General features: G+C 52.2%; 1 protein-coding gene across 3 annotated transcripts in view; it reads left to right on the top strand.

Annotated features, from left to right (window-relative positions):
• BCL9 (BCL9 transcription coactivator) overlaps positions 1 to 23,853 on the top strand; it is a 116,043-nt gene extending 92,190 nt beyond the window's left edge. The window contains exons 2-10 of one of the 3 annotated variants that reach the window (XM_045283726.1): positions 803 to 928; positions 3,312 to 3,403; positions 8,660 to 8,970; positions 9,770 to 9,864; positions 11,209 to 11,398; positions 12,825 to 12,924; positions 17,007 to 19,248; positions 20,375 to 20,635; positions 22,065 to 23,853. In XM_045283726.1, coding sequence (XP_045139661.1) covers positions 8,918 to 8,970; positions 9,770 to 9,864; positions 11,209 to 11,398; positions 12,825 to 12,924; positions 17,007 to 19,248; positions 20,375 to 20,635; positions 22,065 to 23,182 — 4,059 coding nt within the window. In that variant the 5' untranslated portion in view covers positions 803 to 928; positions 3,312 to 3,403; positions 8,660 to 8,917 and the 3' untranslated portion in view covers positions 23,183 to 23,853. Of the gene's footprint in view, positions 1 to 802; positions 929 to 3,311; positions 3,404 to 8,659; positions 8,971 to 9,769; positions 10,087 to 11,208; positions 11,399 to 12,824; positions 12,925 to 17,006; positions 19,249 to 20,374; positions 20,636 to 22,064 lie in introns of all 3 variants that reach the window. The other 2 variants (XM_045283725.1, XM_004717264.2) reach the window with 2 other exon arrangements.
• Positions 23,854 to 24,799: the final 946 nt, after the last annotated feature.

Genomic DNA, 24,799 nt, shown 5'->3' with positions numbered 1-24,799 from the left:
CTCACAGCAGCAGTCTTCACAACAACAGCCCTCACAACAACAGCCCTCACAACAGCAGTCCTCACAACAGCCCTCACAACAACAGTCCTCACAACAACAGCCCTCACAACAGCCCTCACAACAACAGCCCCTCACAAAGCAGTCCTCACAACAGCCCTCACAACAGCAGCCCTCACAACAACAGTCCTCACAACAACAGCCCTCACAGCAACAGTCCTCACAACAACAGCCCTCACAGCAGCCCTCACAACAACAGCCCCTCACAACAGCAGCCCTCACAACAGCAGTCCTCAACAACAGCCCTCACAACAACAGTCCTCACAACAGCCCTCACAACAGTCCTCACAACAACAGCCCTCACAACAGCAGTCCTCACAACAACAGCTCTCACAACAGCAGTCTCTTACAACAGCCCTCACAACAGCCTCTCACAACGACAGCCCCTTCACAACGGTCCCTCAATGACAACAGCTGCTCACAACAGCCCCTCACAATACCTACAGCCCCTGACAACAACAGCCCCTCACAACGATGACAGCCTCACACAACGATGACAGTCCCTCACAACAACGACAGCCCCTCACAACAATAGCCCTTACTGGGGCAGATTGTTTGCACTGTCCCTACATCCAACTTGTATTTTGAATTTTTCGTGGTTTTGATTTCCTTCCTTGTTTTTGACCCATTGTCTTACTAGTCTTTCTCCAAAGGTTGCTCTGGTTACAGAGTGCTGTGACCTGGGTGGTTTTATTTGGAAGCAGCATGCATTGGGGTATGAACTTTTCTCTCTTCATCCCTGTAGGATGTGGGACTAGCTGGTGTCGCTCCACTTTGACTTCAACATTGACTTCCGTGTGGAAGGCAGGAAATCTTGGAAAGTTCTTCTGGGCCCCGATGTAGAAGAGAGCGCAGATTGGGCATTGAGAAGGTAAGGAACCAGTTGACAAGCATACCGCCTGGGTGATTCAACCTGACTGTTGGATTAGTACTTTGCTGTTGTTAATCTATATTCTTTGTAAACTAAAAGTCGATATGTACATTATTCTAGCAGTTTCCAAGGCAAAGGTCATCAAGTTAAATGCAAATCAAAACCTTGACCTGGATACTTTTCTCTAAGCCCGAACTTCTGTAATAACTCATCTCATAAAATTGAGGGGGAAGGCAGGTGGTGAGACATGAAACATGATACATGAAACATGATAACATGATATCCTGTTATCATTGGTCTCTGTGAGTGCAGCGCTACACAAGGCCAACCTCATTACTGAATACAGAGTGCTGGTGGCACAGTGGTTTAAGCCTTGGCTACAAACCAGAAGATCAGCAGGTGGTTCAAACCCACCCGCCTCTCTGTCATAGAAAGATGTGGCATCTGCTTTCATAAAGGCTACAGCCTTGGAGAGCCTGTGAGGCTAGTCTACTCTTTCTGAAAGGGCTGCTGGGAGTCTGAATTGAGTTGACTCGAGGGCAAGAGGTGAAGGTCATTACATATGTGGATCAGCCGGCACGTAGATTGAGCTTCTATGGGTGTAGGTGCTGACATGATGAACGGCACAGGGTCTCCCCTCAGGTTGCTCCCTGTCTGCACGTATCAGGAGACCGTAGTAGACGTGTTCCATGGGCGTCAGGAGTACGGTGCTGGACCACAGATGGGTGTCCAGAGGAGGGTTGGGAATCGTAGCTCACTAGTTACACCTTGGGCTGCTAACCACAAGGTCAGCAGTTTGAAATCACCAGCCTCTGCACAGGAGAAAGATGGGGCTTTCTACTCCCATTGAGTTAAAAGTCTCGGAACCCCCACCCTTGGGGGCAGTTTTATACCGCCGTCTAGAGTCACCATCGACTCAGTGGCAGTGGGTTTGGTTTGGTTGGGAATCAGTGAAAGTGTCAGAGAAGGGACAATGGTGCTGAAATTCTTTTTGGTGGGACATCCTGGGGGTGAGGGGGCTAGTCAAATTTTAAAACGTGATAATAGAAATTCAGTTTTGAATGCATAACTTCGGTCATAACTCTTTAGCTTGGTAGAAGACTTTATTGGCTTGCCCAAAGTTTTTTAAGCCGTTGAAAGATGGTCACTGCATTCTTTTCCCCTCCAAGAACAGAAACATATTTTTAAGAGTTCGTGTAGACCAAGGTTTTCTGTAGAAGCCCATTGCCTAGTTTTCTTTTCTCCCAAGTTGGGGAAAGATCGGTTCTTCCTATTGTGTTGTGTTTTGTTTTTTCCTGGAGAGGAAGCCTTTTAGTTGTTGGCATGCCAGAAGTTAAGAATGAGCTAGGAATGGAATCCTGAGGCCGTTGAGCTCAACATTCTAAGTTTGATACTATGCCTTTTATGGAGTAGTGGTCATAGCATAGAAATGGTTTGTTAAACATGACATGGTTGCAGTAAACGATCTTGGAGCAGGGAAGTGAGGAAAGTTATTGGAAGAGTTCACATTGGAATTGTAGGGGTGTTGTGAGCAGGGCCCGAGTGGTCCAGTGATAGTTGTTTTAACTTTGTGGCAGCCCTGATGGCTGCTTTTACAGGTTCTGAGATAATTTGGCTCAAAGTCAGTCTGGAGCTCGGTTCTCTTTAGCATTTTCAACTCATAAATTCTGAGCAAAGTGGGAGGCTCAGTGTCATAGTTGGCCTTTAAGGATTAATGCTGTTGGAAATGTTCTGCTTGACCAGTAACAGTGTTTTATTGACTTACCTGGCTCAGCCCCATGCAGCATCTTGCACACAGTAGGCACGCAGTTAAGGGACCGCATCGGGTGAGACTACCAAGCCCTCATCCCCCCCTAAGTGTATGAAAATACATTTGTTTGCTGAATACTAGCTAGCCCTCAGACATACAGTTAGAATGGAAGGTGATGGGGAACTAAAGGGTCTCCACTTTGGGAATCTCAAAGCTTATCAGGAATTTGTCTCTTCTCATCTGTACAATCAACTCTCATCTCTCTGATCTAATAAGGAATTGGGAGAATCGAAAATGTGAGTGCTCCCCTCCACCCCCCATCCCTACACTAAACGCCCAGAAATGTAAAAGGTAGAAAAATTGATTTTATTTGCATTTAGCATTTCTCCAGCCTCTGAAAGGAAAATCTGCAGCTGTGAAGGGAGGAGGGAAAGCCACAAGCACCTTGACATATCTACAGATTGAATAATATACTCTTTAATAATTGGGAGTTGATTCTCTTTCCAGTGGGGACTGTAAACTTTCTCTAAAACGGATATTCTAGAAACTGGTTTATCTTTTAAGACAGCCTCGACACTGTTGGTTCTTAGTTTGTCGTCCCCTTCAGAAGAATTTTCTTTCTCTCTTCTCCAGGTGAGGGTCCCCTGTGAGAGAGGGCTTCCTGGACTCCTTGGACGCCTCACCTCCAGGATGAGCTCTGCAGTGTCGTGACCCTCGGGGTTTGGGTGAGTAGCCTGAAGGATGGGAGCACTGGGGGAAGCACGCCCAGCGTAGAGAGATCCCTCGAAACGTTTGTCAAGCAAATCCCTTGTGCCTGGGTGGCAGCAGGTGCTGGGAGATAGGGATGAACAAGACGGGCTTGGTCTTAGCCTTCTTGGAGCTCCCTGTCCAGGGGCGAGGTGAGTATGACCCAGATGACCACATGACTACACCTCTGGTTCCAGAACACGGAAAGTGTTGTGAAGGAGACGCAGGCTTCTAGAGAATGCGTGTCTGGGGGCCTTCTCGTAGACCACCGGTGTGATTAGGAGAGCCTGCTTCCCCGAGACTTTACTCATTCATTCCCTTCCTTTGTTCGGCCAACACGGTGAAGTCGACATGGGAGAAGGGGGACAGGTGGCAGGGTGGCCCCTGCACCTCGGACATAAACAGCGGGTTGGGTGAAGGCGCCCCGTGCTAAGACTGCCAGAAGAGCCCTTCGGGGAGGTAGGCACAATAGGGACGAAGAGTCCGCCCCTCCTGTCAGGTTAGGGACCTCAAGAGAGGGGTGTCAGGTCGTTTCAGGGGGGACGTTCTATGCTGCTGTGGGGTGCTATCGAGTTGGTTCCATAGCGGCCTTATGCCAAGCAGATGGAAACACGGCCCGGGTCTGCGCCATCTTCCCAGGGGTTCCTGTGCCTGAGCCCATTGTTGCAGCCACTGTGGCAGGCCGTGTCCTTGAGGTCTTCCCTGTTCCACTGCCCCTGCTCTTTACTGAGCATGCTGTCTGTCTCCAGGGACTGCCCCTCCTGACAACATGTCCAACTACGTGGGATGCAGTCGCCCATCCTTGCCTCTAAGGAGCACTCTGACCATATGTCTTCCAAGACGGATTTGCTTGTCCTTTCGCAGTCCAGGGTACCTTCAGTATTCTTATCCAGCGCCACAATTAAACTCATCGGTTCTTCCAAGTGTGCCTTATTCACTGTCCAACTTTCACATTCATAAAGACAATCGAAAACACCAGGGCTCGGGTCAGGCGCCCCTTAGCCCTCAAAGTAGCTTCAGTAGAGAAGAAGAATTTGCCCTCCAGTCTGTTAAGTTAGACATCAAGAGGGATGGCCAGAAGGCAGTTGTGTATACAGGTCTGAAGGGTGGAAGTGAAACCTGACCCGGAGATGTAAGTCTGGAGACAAGGAGAAGAGGAGGGAACCCAGGGCAGCACCCGTCCTGGCGAGCTCTAGATTGGGTAGAGGGAGGAGCCTGCAAGGGCCAAGCAGGACGAAACCACTGAGGAATATTGGATAGGAAAACCCAGGCAGGGTTGCTTCCAGGAGGGGAATCGGAGAGATCGGGAAAGTGAGTTTGGAGGAGTGGTCGCTGGTGACCATGACAAAAGCAGTGGCTTCTGTGATGGGGTAGAAGTTGATCAGTAGTGGGTAGCAGATGCCGAATGACCTCCACGCTCTGAAGGACCTAGACTCTGAGGACAGTGGAGTGCTGGAGATGAGATTGGTTTTGCTTTGCTGCTTTATTTTAAGCTGGAAGACACTGGCGCCTGTTTGGATACTGGCTGGCTCGATCAGAGGATGCAGGAGATAGGAAGGGCTCTCAGAGGGCTGGACCACCTGTAGGAAATAGTGGGCTGTTTTCTCTGGTTCCGTAATAGAGACGTGAGGATGGGTACTGATGGGACTAGTCTGCAGGTATAGTGAGGAGGACTCCCCTCCTAATGACTGCTCTCCCCAGGCAGTAGGAAGTGGCCCTCTGTGGGAGAGAGAGGGTGCTGGATTCGAGTGTGAAAGCGAGCTACCATCTGGTCAGTCTCAGCTCATGGGGCCCCACGTGCGTCAGGGTGGAGCCCTGTTCCAGAGGGGGATCAGGGGCAGGGTTTTTAGAAATAGATTTCCAGGCCTTCCTTCTGAGGAGCCTTTGGGTAGACTCAAACTGCCAACCTTTGAGTTGGCAGCCAAATGCCTTAACCGTTTTCACAGGTAGGCAGTGGAGAGGGTGCGAAGTAAATCTTAGGCGGATTAGGCGCCGGAGCGTGGCAGTCCTGGCGGTGACTTAGCACAGGGCTGCTGTGCTGAAGCAGCTCCAGCCCCACCTTTGCCTGGCGCCACAGTGAGGAAGAGCAGACTCGAGCCAGTGCCATGCAGAACACAGGCTCTACCCCGTCCATGGCTGTGACCGTGGACCAGCCCCCTAACCTTCCAGAACCTCGGTTTTTGCCCGCCTTCTGGAGTATGAAGAGCCCTAGAGGTGTGGTGGTTACACATTGGGCTGCTAACTGCAAGGTCAGCAGTTTGAAACCATCCTCGGGAGGATGATAAGACTTTCTACTCCCATAAAGAGTTAGTCTCGGAAACACACAGAGCAGTTCTCCCCTGTGAGCTGGAATGGACTCGCGGCAGTGAGTCTGGTCTGTTGGGTTTTAGAATGGGGATAGCAGTAGTGCTCGCCTAGGGGAGTCGGCGTTAGTGAGTTAGCATGCACAGGCCTTAGAATTGTGCCTGGCACATAAGCTATTAAGATTTTAAATTGTTATTAAAACTTAATGCACATTTTAATGTTATTTTTAAAGAGCAATATTGTGTAAGTAGATCAGAGGAATTAAGTTGTCATATTTGGGGGAAATCTCTCTCTCCACTTAACCATTCCATAGTAGCCCCTTTCCAGTCCTTAAAGGTTAAGCAGTCAAGCGCTAAACTGCCAAAATAGGTGCTCGAGTCTAAGTGCTTCACCTTTTGGAGTCTAAGGTAGATGTTTTGTCTTATTGTCAGAGAGGCTAAAGGTAGGAGAACTTACTTCAGCAACTTCCTTGGCTTAAGGGATCGGACCACAGCGTCTTTCTTCCCGATGGTTTGTGCGCCCACAAGCCTCTCATGGCTTCTGTGGTGGCTCTTCATCCATAAAGTAAGGAGCGGAACAGGAGGACCCTCAACGAAGTCATTCCCATGTGTGTGCTCCATCCATCCATCCATGAAACGCCTGCCCATCAACGTTGGGGAAGTGTGCATATCCAAAAGTCCTTTGAAAATTGGTGTTCTGTGTTCACATAGCATTCTCTCATTAGACCTTATCGTTGCTGCTGCCACCTTCTCAGAAATGTCTCGCAGGTTAATTAAGAGATTTAATATTTGTAATATGCTTCGAGTCTCTGGAAAGAGAGTAGCACACATGCCAGGTGTCGCTGTCCTTTGAGAAGCTGAATAAGTCACATAGGTTCCAACCACGTTCGCAGGACATGCTAGGTATTGTAGACAGAGCCAAAGAACTTTTAAGGCCCTTGCCTTCAAAGATCCTCGTTTTCTTAGGAGGAAGACAAAATCCATGCATAGCAACCACTGAGCAGAATGTGTGCTTGATGCTGTGTGCGGGGCACAGAAAGTAGCAGAAGTAGCAAAGGGCAGTGGTGAGGGCTCTGTCTATGGTAACTGTTTCTCTTCTTCTGAGGTAAATGTTTTCTGGGCACTCTGTCCATACAAGATTCACTTGCTACTCTGTCTTACCAGTGACTCATGATGGGTACTGAGAGGTTACAAAATGGCTTATGATGATTTATATTGAGTTTGACAACTACAATCTATTTTATGGTCTAAAGGGGGGCGGGGGTGGTGGTGGAGCCCAGCCAGCTGAAGATGGCAGGTGATAAAAATACAACCTTAAATATAATCAAGACCAAAATGGTTTTTAGGATTTCCCCCCCCCTTGAGGTCAGCATAGAAACAGTGCATAAACATTTTACTTTCTTTTCTTTTTCCTGACTTCTTTATTCAAATGCCAAAAAAAAAAAAAAAGTGTGCACTCAGAACTTATACAAATACAGGTGAAATAGCTGGTACTGTGGCACATTTCCAAATGAAGACATAGCCATTTGACCCTTGACAGTGATCATTTTAAAAAGTGTTAAAAACTAGACTCACTGCCACTGAGTCGATTCTGACTCGTAGCGACCCTGTAGGACAGAGTTGAGCCGCCTCTGTGGCTTACCAAGACTGTAAGTCTGTACGAGAGTAGAAGGCTGCCTCTTTCTGCATCCTCCATGCCCAGACCGGGCCTCCGAGCCTCCCAGCTTCAGTCCAGCTCTCGAGTCTCTCAGAGGACATAAGCTGTCAGGCCCCAGCTGCTTCTGGCTCCCTTTGATTTGTTAGAAGCCATCCGTCAGCTCTCAGAGCAGTCCCCAGGTGGCACGGTGGATGGATGCCCAGGACCGCTGAGGGTAAAGTTGGAGGTTCAAGCCCACCCGCAGGCATCTTGAAAGGCATAGCCACCTGCTTCTGAGAAATCAGCCATCGGCAGCCCCAGGGGCACAGTGCTCTGGGGCACACGGGTCGCCGTGAGTCTGGGCACGCAGGCCTCCAGCACGAGCGGGTGAGGACAGTGCTCCCAGAGCACCATGTGGGGAGGGAGCGGTGACATCACCATTTATATTTTGCCTCCCCTGAAGTAGCCCCAGCTGCTTTGAGTAAAAGGCTTTCTCATTTGTTCTCTAGTGAGGTTTGGGAATATTTTCTTGACCTTTATGCTTCAAATTAGCCTTGCAAAGTTACTCCAAAAAAAAAAAAAAGCAAAAAGCCTTCGCCTTCCTAGATGTTCTTTTACCTTCAGAATTATGGATCATTCCGGTGCTTTAGCCATGCCGGCAGCCCTGTCATTAAGCAGTGAGAACAGAAGACACACCAGCGGCATAATCTAATAAGATCATGGAAATCGGGTAGAACTGATCGCATTTGGTGTTAGTTCAATATCTGGTTCCAGAAGTGCCCCCTTTAATGTCCTCCAGCCCCACCCTGAGACCCGGAGACTAGAAACATCTCCGAGAGTCTCTTGCTTGGCACTGGCCTGGGTTGGTTGCATTTCCGCGCCACCGCGGGCCATGGGGCTGGCGCGCCAGGTCGCTGCTGTGGATCCGCAGTTCCCGGTGGTTTCAAGCATTGTGTTAAAAAAGAAGAAAACCCCAGGTTTTTGAGGGTTTGGTCTTAAGAAGTAGTCGTGTTCAGCGGGGCCGTACAGCTTTTGTATGGCTACAGATAACAATGCTCTTCTCCTCTGCTGGCTAAGGCCCAGTACAGGATGCTTGGGTGGGAGGCTCGCTCTGCAGACCGTCTTAGTCACTCTTCAGCGCCTTTAGCCCCCCAAGCGCCTTGGCCAGAGTGTGAGGGTCGCCCTCTGCTTTCATCCTGTGAGACGCCAAGCAGTGACCCGGTGTGTGCCGCACGGAAGGGTGTCTGACATCTCTGTCTCCACCCACCACATTTTTGGGTGACCTCTTCCCACAGGGTCCCTGGAGATGCGAGATTCCCCTTGGGCAGTAGGAGGCACACACCCAGAGAATGCAGGAGCTGCGAGGGGCAAGGACCCACTTCCACAGCAGAGAAAAACCAAGAGGAAAAAGGCACCCCGGCCACCAGCGCTAAGGGACGCGCCCAGCAAGCAGTGGGCCGCGGCCACTGCCCTCAGCAGCTGCCGCTGCTGCCGCCCGAGCAGAACTCGGCGAGCCTGTCCCGCGTGTGACTGCAAGCTCAGGATTCCAATCAATGCATTCCAGTAACGCTAAACTGAGGAGCTCTCCGTCAGGCAGCGCGCAGAGGTAAGGGCTCGGGCCCCGCCCCACCCCGTGGCCCAGGGCTCCTGGGGTGAGGGGAGAAGGAGCAAATAGACTGGGAGATAGGAAGGGCTTGGTACCCAGGCTGATGGGAGGACCCAGTTTCCTTTGTGATCCCCTCTCGGCCACCTCCCTCCCCCGCCAAAGCACAAGCCAAGGGACCTTAAAGACCCCACCAGTGGAGTCAGCTGAGCTTTATACAAACTAGGAGACTGAGCCCTAGGGTAGAGAGCAGGTGTCAGGTCCTGGAGTGAATGACTAGCCCCGGACGCACACTGTGCTGCTCTTTCCTCTATCACCCGCACCCCTCCAGTTTATCTCAGCGTTGTGCTGCTCCTTGGGAGGATCTGTAGGCCGGGGATCCCCCTAACCCTACTGTCACCCACAGTGTGCCCCATGCTCTGCTGGACCTGCTCATGTTTTCCAGCAGGGACGCTGCACTCTCATTACAGCTGTCCCTTGTCATCAGCCTGGGGGCGGGTCGTATTTTGATCTTAGCGATGCCTGTTTGTTTACTCTGAGCCAGTCTTCAGAGTCCCTTCTCTCTGTACATAGAAACCGTTGTCCCTTATTGACAGAAGCCCTAGAGCCAGGCCCTGTGTGACTCCAGGGTTCCTGAGGCCTGGCAGGGCCACCCGCTCACTCGATCTTCCTCACAGTAGAAAGCTGAGGTGGGAGTAGGGGTGGAAGGAGCAAGTTAGCAGCCATGGGGAGGTGGGTCTTCCTTCCCCCACGGCCCCTGCTGCACCCCATCTGATCTGCCACTGTTGTCTGCTTCTTCTAGTAGCCCTAAGTCAAAGCAGGAGGTGATGGTCCGTCCCCCTACAGTGATGTCCCCCTCTGGAAACCCCCAGCTGGATTCCAGATTCTCCAATCAGGGTAAACAGGGGGGCTCAGCCAGCCAGTCCCAGCCATCCCCCTGTGACTCCAAGAGTGGGGGCCATGCCCCTAACGCACTCCCTGGCCCAGGTGGGAGCATGGGGCTGAAGAATGGGGCTGGAAATGGTGCCAAGGGCAAGGGGAAAAGGGAGCGAAGTATTTCCGCCGACTCCTTTGATCAGAGAGATCCTGGGACTCCCAACGATGACTCTGACATGAAAGGTATGTCTACAAGATCTCGGAGGCTCAGAGGGAAGTAGGTGTCCTGCGGGAAGGCCTCTGACCCTGTTAGGCGCTGCAGCGCCTAGTAGCAGCCCATTGGGGAGAATAGACACCAGCCCAAGGCCTTCCCACAGAGGCTCCTGAAACTAGGCAGCAAACACCCCTTGTGGAGGAGTCCCCACCCTTGAGGGTGCAAGTGGGCTAGGTGTCACCCTGGGGTATCACGAGGCCCCACTCCATTCTTGGGATGTGTCTGGCCAACATGCTGTGGGAGCTTCATGCCAAGCCAATGCCTCCAGCCTGTGTGCAGCTGGCCTACCTTGGCAGCCCCTCTCTTCTCCATCAGACGGGTCCTCCAAGATCCAGGTCTTGTGTGGACATGGGGAGGCCCGCCTTCGTGGCCCTGGCGCTGGTCTGGCTGTGGCACCGCTGATTTCACAGTGGCAGGGACGAGTGGCTGCATGTGGTAGCCATCTGGCAGGCCCAAAGTGGACTGCGCCAGGATGAGTGTGCCAGCTGTGGTTTCTAGGCCTTTTCCCTCCTGGTTATCAGACCAAGAATTCTAACCGGGAGGTGGGGCGGGGGCCAGAGCACGAAGTTAGTATTCAAGGAAGGAAAGTGGGGCACCCCAATCCAAACGGGAGAGGAGAACCTGAGTGACGACTTCCGCCTGCCTCACGTGTCTGCAGGGCCTTTTAGGAGCCCCGGCACTTTGCTCTGTGCTCTTCAAGGGTCTGAGTGCTCCTAGAACACAGATCCTTAACCAAACAGCTACAATAAACTTGGATAACTGCTGAAATCAGAGATGCCGGGTGGCTCTGAGATCAATGAACAGAGGCTTGCGTTCACGTCCCAGGTGTTCCCAGAGGCTTCCAGGAGGGGTGGGGAGTGGGCATTGATGGGTCTGAGAAGTGAGGCCGTGGAGGCAGAGTGCTTTAGAGTCAGTCCTTTAGGGAGGAGAGCATTTGAAGTTTCATGCCTCGGAGAGAGGGTGTTCACGTAGCAAGGTAGTACCTCCTCCTGGAATTCTCAGAGTGGGATTGTGTTGTGATACAGTAAATGCTGGCACAGCGAAGGCGTTTTCTGATTTCGTTTATGACCTGAGTCTTTCCATTCTTTTAGAATGTAATTCTGCTGACCACATAAAGTCCCAGGATTCCCAGCACACACCACACTCAATGACCCCGTCAAATGCTACAGTCCCCAGGTCTTCCACCCCCTCCCATGGCCAGACTACTGCCCCAGAGCCCACACCTGCTCAGAAGACTCCAGCCAAAGTGGTGTACGTGTTTTCTACTGAGATGGCCAATAAGTAAGTCGATGGCTGTGTGGTACTGTTTGAGTATGACTTGGAGAAAGACGGGGCTCTTTATCCCGTAAAGTAAGTCGATGGCTGTGTGGTACTGTTTGAGTATGACTTGGAGAAAGACGGGGCTCTTTATCCCGTAAAGAGCTACAGTCTCGGAAACCCACAGGGGCATTTCTGCCCTTACGCTGCCCTGTAGGGTCACTGTGAGTCAGCATCGACTCCATGAGACGAGTTTTGGGTAAGTTTGGAGAGACAAGGTCTTGTTTGTTTTATAGATTGGTTCCCCCCCCCCTTTTTTTTTAATCAATTTATTGGGGCTCATATAATTCATCACAATACATAGATCAATTGTGTAAAGCACATCTATACATTTGTTGCCCTCATTATTCCCAAAATTCCCTTTCCTCTTGGGTTCCCGCCCCCCCCCTTTTTAACCACTTGTGTTATTATTGATTAAAATTAGCAGTACAGAAAGAGGTAAAATAAATTATGAAAACTTTCCCAATCCTGCTTCCCAGAGGCAGCATCCGGTCAGACTTGCTTCCCTGACCTTACGGAAATGTCTTGTGCTCACGCAGTTGATGTGGATACCTTCTTGTAGAGAACCTTCGTTCAGAGTCCCCATCTAAGAGGGGGAGCAGGGAATTCCACAACACCTAGTAGTTGCCTGAGGCTGTCAAGATTCACTTTGAGTCTTAGGTAAAAATTCCTGAGTGGAATAATACAATTTTTTAAAAATACATGTCTACAATCAACTTAATTGTTGTTTATTTAATTGGCATAAGTAACAGATGTTTTAGGATAATTAAACGACATAAATACCTAAAAAAACAAACTGGAATTCTGACAACAGAGATGGCTACTTATGTGGGTTGTTGGAGATGGGCCAGTTAATTAATTAATTAATTTTTAATTTAAAAAAAAAATTGTTTTAACCAAAAGTGTGATTATACCCTACAAAAAGTTTTCTGGTTTTTAATTTATTATTGTTATTCTTTTTACCCCATTCAGGATTTTTACCTAAGATGCAAAGTGACTCTTGCCAGCCTGTACTAGGTGTTGTGAAATTTCCCGCTCACATTTCTTGGGTTGGGCCTTTGAACTAGGGTTCTCTAGAAACACGGCAGTGGATTGTTTCGTGGCAGAAAATTGTAAGGTTCTTTTATTGTTTGCTAGTGCCCATTTTGAGATTAGATAATGATTACCTTTTGATTTTTAACTTCTGAATTTTGAGAGTAAATGATAAAGTCAGCCATCTGTAATGGAAGCTTATTCCTCTTGATTTTTTTCTCATTCAAAATTTCTGGTGCTTCTGTAATATCCCACCTTCCCCACCTTACCAGTACAAGCTGAGACTAAGTTGCTTGGGAATTGGAGTTCATGAACTGAAAATAAGTCCTACCCCGTGCTGCCTTTTCTGTGTTTGCAGAGCTGCGGAAGCTGTATTGAAGGGCCAGGTCGAAACGATTGTCTCTTTCCATATCCAGAACATCTCTAACAGCAAGACAGACAGAAGCACAGCCCCTCTGGTATGTAATTTTTTTTAAGTGGAACATTTGGTTTAAAGCGGGGAGACCAGACTTCCATTGGCAGGGAGATAATCTTGAGGGAATGAGGTACAACCTTGGCATTTAACTTGCCTATGATATTGGGAATGAGCCCTGGTCACAATAGTGTGCTGCGAATTGAGCTGTTAAACACAAGGTCGGTGGTTCGAAACCACCAGTGTCTCTGGGAGAAGGATGAGGCTTTTATTCCTGTAAAGAATAAAAGTCTCGGAAACCCACCGGGCAGTTCTGCCCTGCCTTTTGGGGTCAGTGAGTTAAAATGGACTCAGTAGAAGTAAACTGGAGTCATTGTTCTCTGAGTTTATGGCAGGGTTGGACAACATCCGTGTAAGGCCCACGAAATCATCAGTACTCGTTAACATCCTCGAAGCGAGGCAGTTCCAGCCGTCACATAGGGGTGAGGTAGTGAACTCTGACCAGTCTGGCCCCAGAGGGGTGCTATAAATATCCAAATGGCCCTTGGCAGAAGAGGAAGGTTTCCCACCCTTGGTTTGCGGTGCTGAGTGGTCTTAACTCACACTGAGCCCGCCTTTCCTACTCACATGCTGACAAACTGCTGAATGACTCGGGGGAGTAAGGTGCAGAGAGAGGGGTTTTACAGATTGTGTAGGATTTCTACCATGTAATCATCTCTGGGAAAATCTGATTCACGTCCTGTGGAGGAAACAGGGTTTAAAAAATAAACACACACACACACACACACACACACAGAGTTGAGTTAGTTGATGATGAGAGAAAAAAGCAGCCACTGTCCCATAGGCCACATGATAATAATACAGTAATTAGAACCGTAGTGACTTTCAATACTTGTGATTGCTTGATGGTGCCACAATTATTAACTACATTCGCCTGTCTACCCTCCGAAACTTATCACCAAGTATGAGTTACCTTAGGAAAAGCATACAGTTGGCACTATCATACATCTAGGTATTTCTTAAGTGACAAGCATGACCCAGGCATGCCTTCAACACGGTGGGGGATGCTAAGAGGTTCAAAACACAGTCCCTGATGTCACAGAGCTTAAAATCTAGTGTTAAGAGGGTGATGGGGGAGTTACAGGGACTACAAATGGCCAAAGTGACAGTTCAAGATTAAAAAGCAATGATGTCCGCTTTGTGGGTCAAAAGAAGCCCCCACTGGGCTCTCTTAGACTGAGGAATTGCCTGTTGCATCTGCCCCTCCAACTGCTCAGGGCTTTCATTGTCCTTGGTTGCCCTTGACTCGCCTCCAAGCCCTGGCGAGCCCAGTAGAACCGAGCAGAGCGCTCGCTGCCCAGGCGGGTGCCGTCTCCACAGTCAGTGCCGTGCTTCAGCACGTAGTTTCAGTATTGGACGGAAGCATACCGGATAAACACCTGTTGTCACCCATAGGGCTTTCAAGAGTTACAGCCTTGGGAAATCACAGGGGCAGGCCTACCCAGTCGGCATCCACTTGATGGCAGTGAGTTTGGTTTGACTTTTAAAAGTAGGTCGACAGGCCTTCGTTCTTTGTCATAAACTGGAGGTGCCACTGAAGCCTGTCTCCTATGGGTGGCCTTGCTGGTATTTGAAATACGAGTAGCTGAGCAACACGCAAGCTCTCGAGCGTGAATGCAGATAGATATCCGTGTGTGTTTCGAGCGTGTGTTGTGCCGGAATGCACAGTGTACATGCAATGTTGACCAGTATGCATGTGACTTAATAACAGCTCTCAGTGTAGTTATCACCTCCACCTGTTCTGCTAAACCCCAAACCACGCCCACTGCCATTGAGTCAGTTCCAACACGTGACCCCGAAGGACAGAGTAGAACTGCTCTGTAGGCTTTCGGGTCTGCACATCTTTAAGAGACTGCCTCTTTGTCCTAAGAGCAACTGGTGAGTTTGAACCACCGGCCTCTTGAATAGCAGCCTAATGCCCACAGGGGAACTTTTGTCTTCTCTGGTGTGACATTGAAATTGGAAAAGGAGCTAGGGAATCGGGACCCAGGAAACAACCATGGCTCTAATTCTAAAACGAAAAGGGTGGCACCAAACTTGTTTCTTCTGTCCCGCTCCCCAAACAAACAAAACCCCGCCATCAAACCCAAGCGGAACATAGCCATGGCAGGGAAATGAAGGCGCCCTCCACAAGATGGTCATCCAGGGTCATCTAGATTCAACTGGGCCTTTCTACACAAACCTATACCTACAGACATGTATGTGAAACATGTGCACACAGTCACAGGATGTAGACACTCCCAAGACGCAGCGTTGGGTAGACATCACACAAAGTGCTCATATACAGGGAGGCTCATCATGATATGCGTACAGATTTATTTGTACACATGCAAACATTCCGGAGTATATGTAAGGGGCAGTAAGTAGGACCCTTAGGACCTAAAAACCAAATTGATTCTGACTGGTAACCACCGCACACGTGTCACAGTAGGACCACACTCTGCAGGGTTTTCACACGGTGACCTTTCAGAAGCTTGTCGCCAGGCCTTCCCAGGGGCCCTGTGGGTGGTTTCGACCCACCAATCTTAAGGTTAGGGTGTGCTATCAAGCAGCACAAACCTTTGCAGCCCCAAGGAACTCTTGGGAGCCTTCTGAAAACCAAACCCGCTGCCCTGGAGTGGGTTCTGACTAGCAACGTTGTTGGACAGTCGGATTGTTCCTCTTTCTCCCAAGGGGTGGGTGGTGGGTTCCAACTGCCGTCCTTGTTGTCGCTCCCTGCCCGGCCCCCTCTAGGTACCTGGGGGTATGGAAATGCAGACTGGCTAAAGACTGCACATAGGAGCAAAGGAACATCCAAAGGGGATCCCGAGGCTGTCCAAAGATCCTGGGCAGTTTGGGGAGCTGACTCTTTTCCTTCACCCCCCTTTTTTTTTCATTGTATTTTGGTGAGAGGAGACACAGCGAATTAGGTTCCCATTTGACAGTTCCTACACACGTCATCCCAGTCACATTCGTTATCTTGTTCATCGTGGGTGAACGTGGTCACGATGCATCCTGGCTGCTCCCTTTGCAGTCCTCCAGTTTCCCCACCCCCTTGATCGCCACCTCTTTCCTGTAATCGTTGGCCCTGGGGTCTCCCATGGATGGGTATTAATGTAGCCCTGACTGTCATCTTTTATTTGTGTGTCGGCCTTATTTCCTTCCCCGCCCTCAGGAAGTCTCAGCCCTGTGAAAGTGCAGGCCCAGCTCCTGTCCATGCTGTCACCTGCTGCTGGCAAGGGCACCTTCACCCAGGGGCTGCTTAATAAGTAAAACCGAGGCAGCCGCCCAGCCCGTAAGAAGGGCAGTCTGCTGCCTATTGGAAAGAACGGCCGAGAGACACTCTGGGCTCGATGGCCTCAGATTTCTCGACACACGCTTCCTGCCTGCAGATTCTCTTACTCCAGTGCATGTACAAATTCTTATCAAATATGCAATCAGTGATCACAAACTGAAAACAGAAACCAGAGCTGTCAGGCCCCCTGGAAATTCCAGGAGAGGAGTACTGGGCAGTCACGGAGCGTGAGGCGCCTTGGCAACAGAGGGGCCCTGCCTGCCTCCGGTCCCTCCTCCGGGGCCAGCGCCGCTGTGGCCTCTCCCACCTCTCCCTCCAGCTGGAAACACCCGACCCTTTGACTGAACTTGATGGACGAGACGGTGACAGAGCCTGTTGTAACTTTCAGGGAAAAGAAGGTGTGAGGAACAGCCTCCCACATACCAAGAAACTAATCTCTCCCCCGAATCAGATACAGAGTAGCTGTGTGACATCAAACCTGTTCCCTGAAAGAGATCCTCGAATGTTCTCGCTCTGGCGGAGCGGGGCTCCCCGGCGTTCTTGTAGCTATTGAAACCTAATCGTCTGCGAGGGAGAGAGGATGCCATTTGATGGGAAAGTTAAGAAGGGACGAAAGAAAGGAAAAATCAAACTGTCCCCGCGTCCGTGGCAGGGTTGTGCACCGGCAGTGTCTGCGCAGCGCCAGCGTAGCTCCGGGGGGCCTGGGCGAGTGCTTCGAGGAACGTAGCTTTGCTCTTTTAATTGCCCATTCTGTACAGTATGCCAGTGGTCTTTACAGTCTTGTTTATCTCCAGAACACACAGATCGCCTCCCTTCGGAGTGATCCGAAACCTCTCCCACCACAACCCCCAGCTCCAGCGAACCAGGACCAGAACTCTTCGCAGAGCACCAGACTGCAGCCAACTCCACCCGTTCCAGCACTAGCACCCAAGCCTGCTGCACCCCCACGCCCCCTGGACCAAGACAGTCCTGGGGTGGAAAACAAACTGATTCCTTCCGTGGGCAGCCCCGCCAGCTCCACGCCACTGCCCCCTGATGGCACCGGGCCCAACTCGACGCCCAACAACCGCGCTGGGACCCCCGTCTCCCAGGGGAGCAGTAGCTCTTCAGCAGATCCCAAAGCCCCCCCACCTCCACCGGTGTCCGGTGGCGAGCCACCCCTCCTGGGGGAGAACCCCGACGGGCTGTCCCAGGAGCAGCTGGAGCACCGGGAGCGCTCCTTACAAACTCTCCGAGACATCCAGCGGATGCTCTTCCCCGATGAGAAAGAATTCACGGGAGGGCAAAGCGGGGCGCCCCAGCAGAACACTGGGGTGTTAGATGGACCGCAGAAGAAGCCAGAGGGGCCGATTCAGGCCATGATGGCCCAGTCCCAAAGCCTAGGCAAGGGACCTGGACCCCGGACAGATGTGGGAGCGCCATTTGGCCCCCAAGGACATAGAGATGTCCCCTTCTCTCCAGACGACATGGTTCCACCTCCCATGAACTCCCAGGCTGGGCCCATAGGACCCGACCACCTAGACCACATGACTCCTGAGCAGATCGCTTGGCTGAAGCTGCAGCAGGAGTTTTATGAGGAGAAGCGGAGGAAGCAGGAGCAAGTGGTGGTCCAGCAGTGCTCCCTCCAGGATATGATGGTCCATCAGCATGGGCCTCGGGGCGTGGTCCGGGGGCCGCCGCCTCCCTACCAGATGACGCCAGGGGAAGGCTGGGGGCCTGGGGGTGCAGAGCCGTTCTCTGACGGTATCAACATGCCACACACGCTGGCCCCTCGGGGCATGGCCCCCCATCCCAACATGCCGGGGAGCCAGATGCGCCTCCCTGGATTTGCAGGGATGATGGGCTCTGAAATGGAGGGGCCAAACGTCCCCAACCCGGCATCTAGACCAGGTCTTTCTGGAGTCAGTTGGCCCGATGATGTGCCAAAAATCCCAGATGGTCGAACCTTCCCTCCCGGCCAGGCCGTCTTCAGTGGTCCCGGCCGAGGGGAGCGCTTCCCAAACCCCCAAGGGTTGTCTGAAGAGATGTTTCAGCAGCAGCTGGCGGAGAAGCAGCTGGGCCTGCCCCCCGGGATGAGCATGGAAGGCATCCGGCCCAGCATGGAGATGAATAGGATGATCCCAGGTGCTCAGCGACATATGGAGCCTGGGAGTAATCCCATTTTTCCTCGAATACCAGTTGAGGGTCCGCTGAGTCCTTCCAGGGGCGACTTCCCCAAAGGAATTCCCCCACAGATGGGCCCTGGTCGGGAACTTGAGTTTGGGTTGGTTCCCAGTGGCATGAAGGGAGACGTCGGCCTCAACATCAGCATGGGCTCCAACTCTCAGATGCCATCTCAGAAGCTGCGAGAGGCTGGGGCCGGGCCGGAGGAGATGATGAAAATGCGCCCCGGGGTTTCGGAGATGCTGCCCGCTCAGCAGAAGATGGTACCCCTGCCGTTCGGCGAGCACCCTCAGCAAGAGTATGGCATGGGCCCTAGGCCGTTTCTCCCCATGTCTCAGGGTCCAGGCGGCAACAGTGGCTTGCGGAATCTCAGAGAACCAATTGGACCCGACCAAAGGACTAACAGCCGGCTCAGTCACATGCCACCACTACCTCTCAACCCTTCCAATAACCCCACTAGCCTCAACACAGCTCCTCCCGGTCAACGCGGTCTGGGCCGGAAGCCCTTGGATATCTCTGTGGCAGGCAGCCAGGTGCACTCCCCCGGCATTAACCCTCTGAAGTCTCCCACCATGCGCCAAGTCCAGTCACCCATGCTGGGCTCGCCATCAGGGAACCTCAAGTCCCCCCAGACTCCATCGCAGCTGGCAGGCATGCTGGCGGGCCCAGCTGCCGCTGCTTCCATTAAGTCCCCTCCAGTCCTGGGGTCTGCTGCTGCTTCGCCTGTTCACCTCAAGTCGCCGTCCCTTCCGGCCCCGTCGCCTGGGTGGACCTCCTCTCCAAAACCTCCCCTGCAGAGTCCCGGGATCCCTCCCAACCACAAAGCACCCCTCCCCATGGCCTCCCCAGCCATGCTGGGAAGTGTCGAGTCAGGTCAGTATGCCCGCTCACCCTCACTCTCGCCCTGTCCGGAGGCGGCTCCAGTCGCCCCGGTTTACTCGCTGTCGGCAGGCTGACATCCTAAGTTGATTGGGCAGCAGCCAGCACAGGGCAGCCTTTGTGGCGAGGGCCATGGTGCATCCGCCGAGTTACGCACAGCCGTCCAACCCAGGCAAAGACACGTCGGGTGGGGCTGCCTGGACAACAGGCGGGAAAATGGGAACTAGATGTCCGTTTACAGAGTGACTTAGATGGCAGGGGGACCACCTGCTGGGGACATAAAGCATCCTAACAGCGGGAAATGAGGCTGCCCTCATGCCGGGAGCTGCTGGGTAGAATCCTAAGCAGGACTCAATGGCGTAGCAGAAATGTGTGCCGCCGTTTGGAACACAGTGACCACAGCCGGCTCCGCAGTCAGCTGCCATGCTCCCAGCTGAGCTGCAGTCTCCCGAGTGTCTTCCTCCTGGGAGAGGCCCTCACAGATGATGGTGCTTTTGGGAAGGGGGCTGGAAACAGTCAGTGGCACATGAGCACCGTGGTGTAACTACCAGGCCATCTCCACTTGAGAAAAGACTAGTGTGGGAACAAGCGAAGTGATCTTCCTGCCGGGCTAAAGTGCCTCTCACTGTTGGGCCGCACAGCTCACTGAAGCAGGACAGCAAAGCTGCCCCTGCAGACCTTTCTAATTCAAACACCTCAGGGGTGAGAATTAACCGGGAAGGCGTGTAGGACAGCGCAGTTAGGGCCAGAGGTGGGGCTACCGCCTGGCTGCGTAGCAAACTTAATACCTGAGCGAAACTACGCAGTGACGGGAGCTGAAGGAGAGCCGACAGCTCCGAGTTCTCTTCAGCAAAGCAGCTGGCCTTAAGCTATGTCTCTCCCCGGCGTGGACTCACATCGCTAGTGCATTCTTTGTGTGCGTCTTCCCACCGGCTGATCCCCCTGCACATGCACGCGCAGCCTGACTGGAAGATTGATGATGCCTCTTCTGGGTCTAATAACACTGTCCTGCTCGTCCGCTCGTTCTCGGCCTTGCTGTTTCATGATCACCGGGCCCGGGAGCCTCCACCCGGGACCCAGTGCCCTGCCCGTTTTTGTATGATTTTCTCTCTTCTCCTAGGTGGGCCCCCACCTCCTGCAGCCAGCCAGTCTGCCTCTGTGAATGTCCCCGGAAGTCTTCCCTCTAGTACACCCTACACCATGCCTCCCGAGCCGACCCTGTCCCAGAACCCTCTCTCGATTATGATGTCTCGAATGTCCAAGTTTGCAATGCCCAGTTCGACCCCCCTGTACCATGATGCCATCAAGACCGTGGCCAGCTCAGACGACGACTCCCCTCCAGCTCGGTCGCCCAACTTGCCATCAATGAACAATATGCCAGGTGAGCACTCAGGGAGATGGGCTTCTGAGCCAGGGATGCTGCACGCTATGTTCTCAGTGGCTGTGGACCCACCTAGAGCGGATTCTTCGCCCTCCAAATGTCCCAGCTGAAAGCTCTACTGGGTGTCAGTAGAATTAGAAGTGTCTTGACTGGAACAAGCTGTAACTGTTGTTGCTGTTGTTAAGGTAACTGAAGGGAGCCCTGGGGGCATAGGGTTGCGTATCGGGCTGCTAACTGCAAAGTCCACGCTGGAAGGCCACCAGCCGCTCCCTGGGAGAAAGACGGCTTTCTCCTTCCGATAGAGTCACAATCTCAGAAACAGCCGGGGCAGTTCTACTCTGTCCTAGTGGGCCACGCTGAGCCGGCGTGGGCTCGGAAGCAGTGAGGGAGCATGATTGGGGTTTGCTCATAAGACGTGGCTGTGTTGCTGCTCGGCCTGCATGGAGTGGTGCCGCCCAGAGCCACACCGGACGCACTGGCTCTGAATGTGGCTGGACTGCCCTGCGTCCTGAAGGCTTCCCGGGGAGGGCAGCCTCAAGCCACAAGCGGCCCAAGTCCTCCATCAGAGAAGCTCCTATTTTCTCAAGACGCACATTTTTTTGGACTAGGGGGCATCATAAAAGCCCTCCCTCCCCTACCCACCCCGTGCCTCCCTTTGCTCCGATTCTACACAAACAGGAGGTGATCTGGGAAGCTGAGGCGATCGCAAAGAGACAGTGACTTTTCAGCCGTGGATTTCTGGTTGCAGTTTGATTCTGATGGTTAGAAATGCCATTGTTGGTCATCCTGATTAGTCGGATCAGGACATGCTCCGTGGTATGCGAGCCTCATCTTTCCTGCTGGCCTGTGTTCATCCAGTGAGATGACCACGGCAGATGGGGGCGCCAAAGACGCCAGTAGAACCTGTGCACTTTCCGTTCCCAGGAGAGCTCTTGAGTATTTCGTGCAGCCCGGGTTTTAAACACACTCAGCGGGGCGCATAGAATGATCATACCAGATGCCAGTTGAAACAATGCCCCCCCCCACACACACACCCTTGATTCGTGGAGTTTGTAGGCCTGGTGAGTTCTTCACCAAGTGTCCTGCTGAAGTCAGTGAGGCCAGTTGTTTCTCCCGTGTTGTCTCCAGTGAAGACCACTGGCCACCTTTGTTTATTAATTTGTAACTTCCCACACAGGAGAGTCTCTCTTTAGCTACCTTCTACACACACCCTATATCATACAGTTTATAGTAGCAGAGTGTCACGCCGAGCGGTTGGTTTTGTGTCCCCAGATGGAATATTACGGAGAACGGACTGTTCGGAATGCTTCCTCAGCACAGTACTGTGCACATTAGATGCACAGTGGTATTTTGTTATTTTACTTTTTTAAACAGAGTTTTAAGATTGCCTTTGGCTGAGTTGATTCCTTTGATATCTTTATTTTTCTAGGAATGGGCATTAATACGCAGAATCCTCGAATTTCAGGTCCAAACCCCGTGGTTCCGATGCCAACCCTTAGCCCCATGGGAATGACCCAGCCACTCTCTCACTCCAACCAGATGCCCTCTCCGAATGCCATGGGACCCAGCATACCTCCTCATGGGGTCCCCATGGGGCCTGGCTTGATGTCACACAATCCGATGATGGGACACGGATCCCAGGAGCCTCCGATGGTACCTCAAGGACGGATGGGCTTTCCCCAGGGCTTCCCTCCAGTACAGTCTCCTCCACAGCAGGTCCCATTCCCTCACAATGGCCCCAGCGGCGGGCAGGGCAGCTTCCCAGGCGGCATGGGTTTCCCAGGCGAAGGCCCCCTCGGCCGCCCCAGCAACCTGCCCCAAAGTTCAGCAGATGCAGCACTTTGCAAGCCTGGAGGCCCGGGGGGTCCCGACTCCTTCACTGTCTTGGGGAACAGCATGCCTTCAGTGTTTACAGACCCAGATCTGCAGGAGGTCATCCGACCCGGAGCCACCGGAATCCCCGAGTTTGATCTGTCCCGCATTATTCCATCCGAGAAGCCCAGCCAGACACTGCAATATTTCCCTCGAGGGGAAGTCCCAGGCCGTAAACAGCCCCAGGGTCCTGGACCCGGGTTTCCGCACATGCAGGGCATGATGGGCGAGCAAGGCCCCCGTATGGGACTGGCGTTACCTGGCATGGGAGGACCAGGGCCAGTGGGAACTCCGGACATCCCTCTGGGTACAGCTCCCTCCATGCCAGGCCACAACCCAATGAGACCGCCTGCCTTTCTCCAGCAAGGCATGATGGGTCCCCACCACCGGATGATGTCACCAGCACAATCGACGATGCCCGGCCAGCCCAGCCTGATGAGCAATCCAGCCGCTGCCGTGGGCATGATTCCTGGCAAGGACCGGGGCCCCGCCGGGCTCTACACCCACCCGGGACCCGTGGGCTCTCCAGGCATGATGATGTCCATGCAGGGCATGATGGGACCCCAACAGAACATCATGATCCCCCCACAGATGCGGCCCCGGGGCATGGCTGCTGACGTGGGCCTGGGTGGATTCAGCCAAGGACCTGGCAACCCAGGGAACATGATGTTTTAAGCTGCTAAGATTGGATGTGCCGACCCTTGTCAAGATGAGATTCCAGGTCCTGCGGCTGCTCTGCGCAAGCTCCGGACGTGCTATTGATCATGCAATAGGAGAACGGGGACCCGAGGGCTGCTTTGGGGGAGGGGGGAACCTCGAGAATGTATGGATTTACCTGAAAACAAATTATTCATTTAATCAACAGGTGTGTTTTTTTTTAAGATTTATTTTTTAAAAATTATTTTTGTGGACTTGGGTATCCCGTGATGGCACCTACTTTGGGGACTCCGTAGCCGTGCTTTGAGAATTGCCATCAGTCCTGTGTTGCACCGGTCTCTGTATGTTTACGTCCTTCGGACTGGCTCCTCCCAGGATTGGTTTCTGGTTTCGTTTTCGTTTGCCCCCCCACCCCCTTTTATTTGGGCTTTATTAATTTTGTGTGTGTGTGTGTGTGTGTGTACTGTACTATATTGTAAAGGGATTTTAGCAGAGACTTTTAGTCTTTGGGACAAGAGGAGAACAGGAATGCTGGGCTGTTTACTTTAGGTGGAGAATCCATCTTCAGACCTTTGGACTATTTTCTTTCAACTCCAGTGTATAGAAAAACCAAACTACGACCTCAGAGCAGAGTATTAATGAAAAGCACAAAAAAAGAAAAAAAAAAAGGAACTAAGTTCAGCAAGGGGTGGGGGGAGGGGGGATTTTTTTTTTTAATAACGATGCTTAGGACATTCGTTTCGCATTCAAGTGCTCTTCAGCACAGTCTGTCTTCTCCCAGAATACAAACCAACCTCCACAAGTTCCCCGCATTGTCCCTCTCCCCTCTTCCCCAGCTCCCCGTGTGCCCCCCGCCCCCCTGCCCTGTGCTAACCCAGGCTCTCCTTTGCTCGTTCCCTCTGGCAGCTGCAATACACGGTGTTATTTTAGGGAAGTACATGTAGCGCAGCCTCACCTGCCATGCCGAGCACCCTTCGAGAGGGGAAGGTCGGGATGCTCTGTGTGGCCTCTTCCCCCTCACCACCCCCTCCCCACCCCCTCCCCACCTTAGTCTTTTGCCCCCCAGCCCCCAAACCCTCCTCTGCCCCGTCGCCGTCGTCTGTCCCCTTTTAGTGGGGGTTCCCAGTGAACTTCTCGATGTGGGAGTGGGACAGATGCTAACAGCTCTCCAGGATTTCGGGGTTCTTTTTCTTTTGTTGTTCTGTTTCTTTTTTTTGTTCTGTTTTGTTTCAGTTTTGTGGTTTCTTCCCTTTCCCCTCCCATGCGTAAAACGTTCTGTGTAACCTTCATTAAATTTGGTACAAAACCACTCGCCAGAGCTGTGGTGTCAGAAAAATAAAATATATTGTTTCTTATAAAATCGCACTGCCTGTTTCTGTCTCCGCCCATGTGGATTCTTGTACAAGTGTTGGCCACCCAAAGGCCGGGACAATGGCCTCTCCTGGTCGGTCACCAGGACCACGATGACGACGATGAGCGGGCGGGAGTCCACGAAAGTGGCGTCTCCAGTGAAGAAGGAACTGCTGGAGTAGGTTTGTCCTGTAACCACCTGGGTGGGGCTGTCGGGTAAGCGTTGCACTACTAACCTGAGGTCAGCAGTTCATACCCCCCAGCCAGGCCTTGGCAGAAAGATGA

Source organism: Echinops telfairi, unplaced genomic scaffold (assembly GCF_000313985.2).
Source record: "Echinops telfairi isolate 266 unplaced genomic scaffold, ASM31398v2 ScPeMD7_7466;HRSCAF=8504, whole genome shotgun sequence".
Taxonomy (NCBI): Eukaryota; Metazoa; Chordata; class Mammalia; order Afrosoricida; family Tenrecidae; genus Echinops; species Echinops telfairi.
This window is presented reverse-complemented; position numbering and strand designations above follow the sequence as displayed.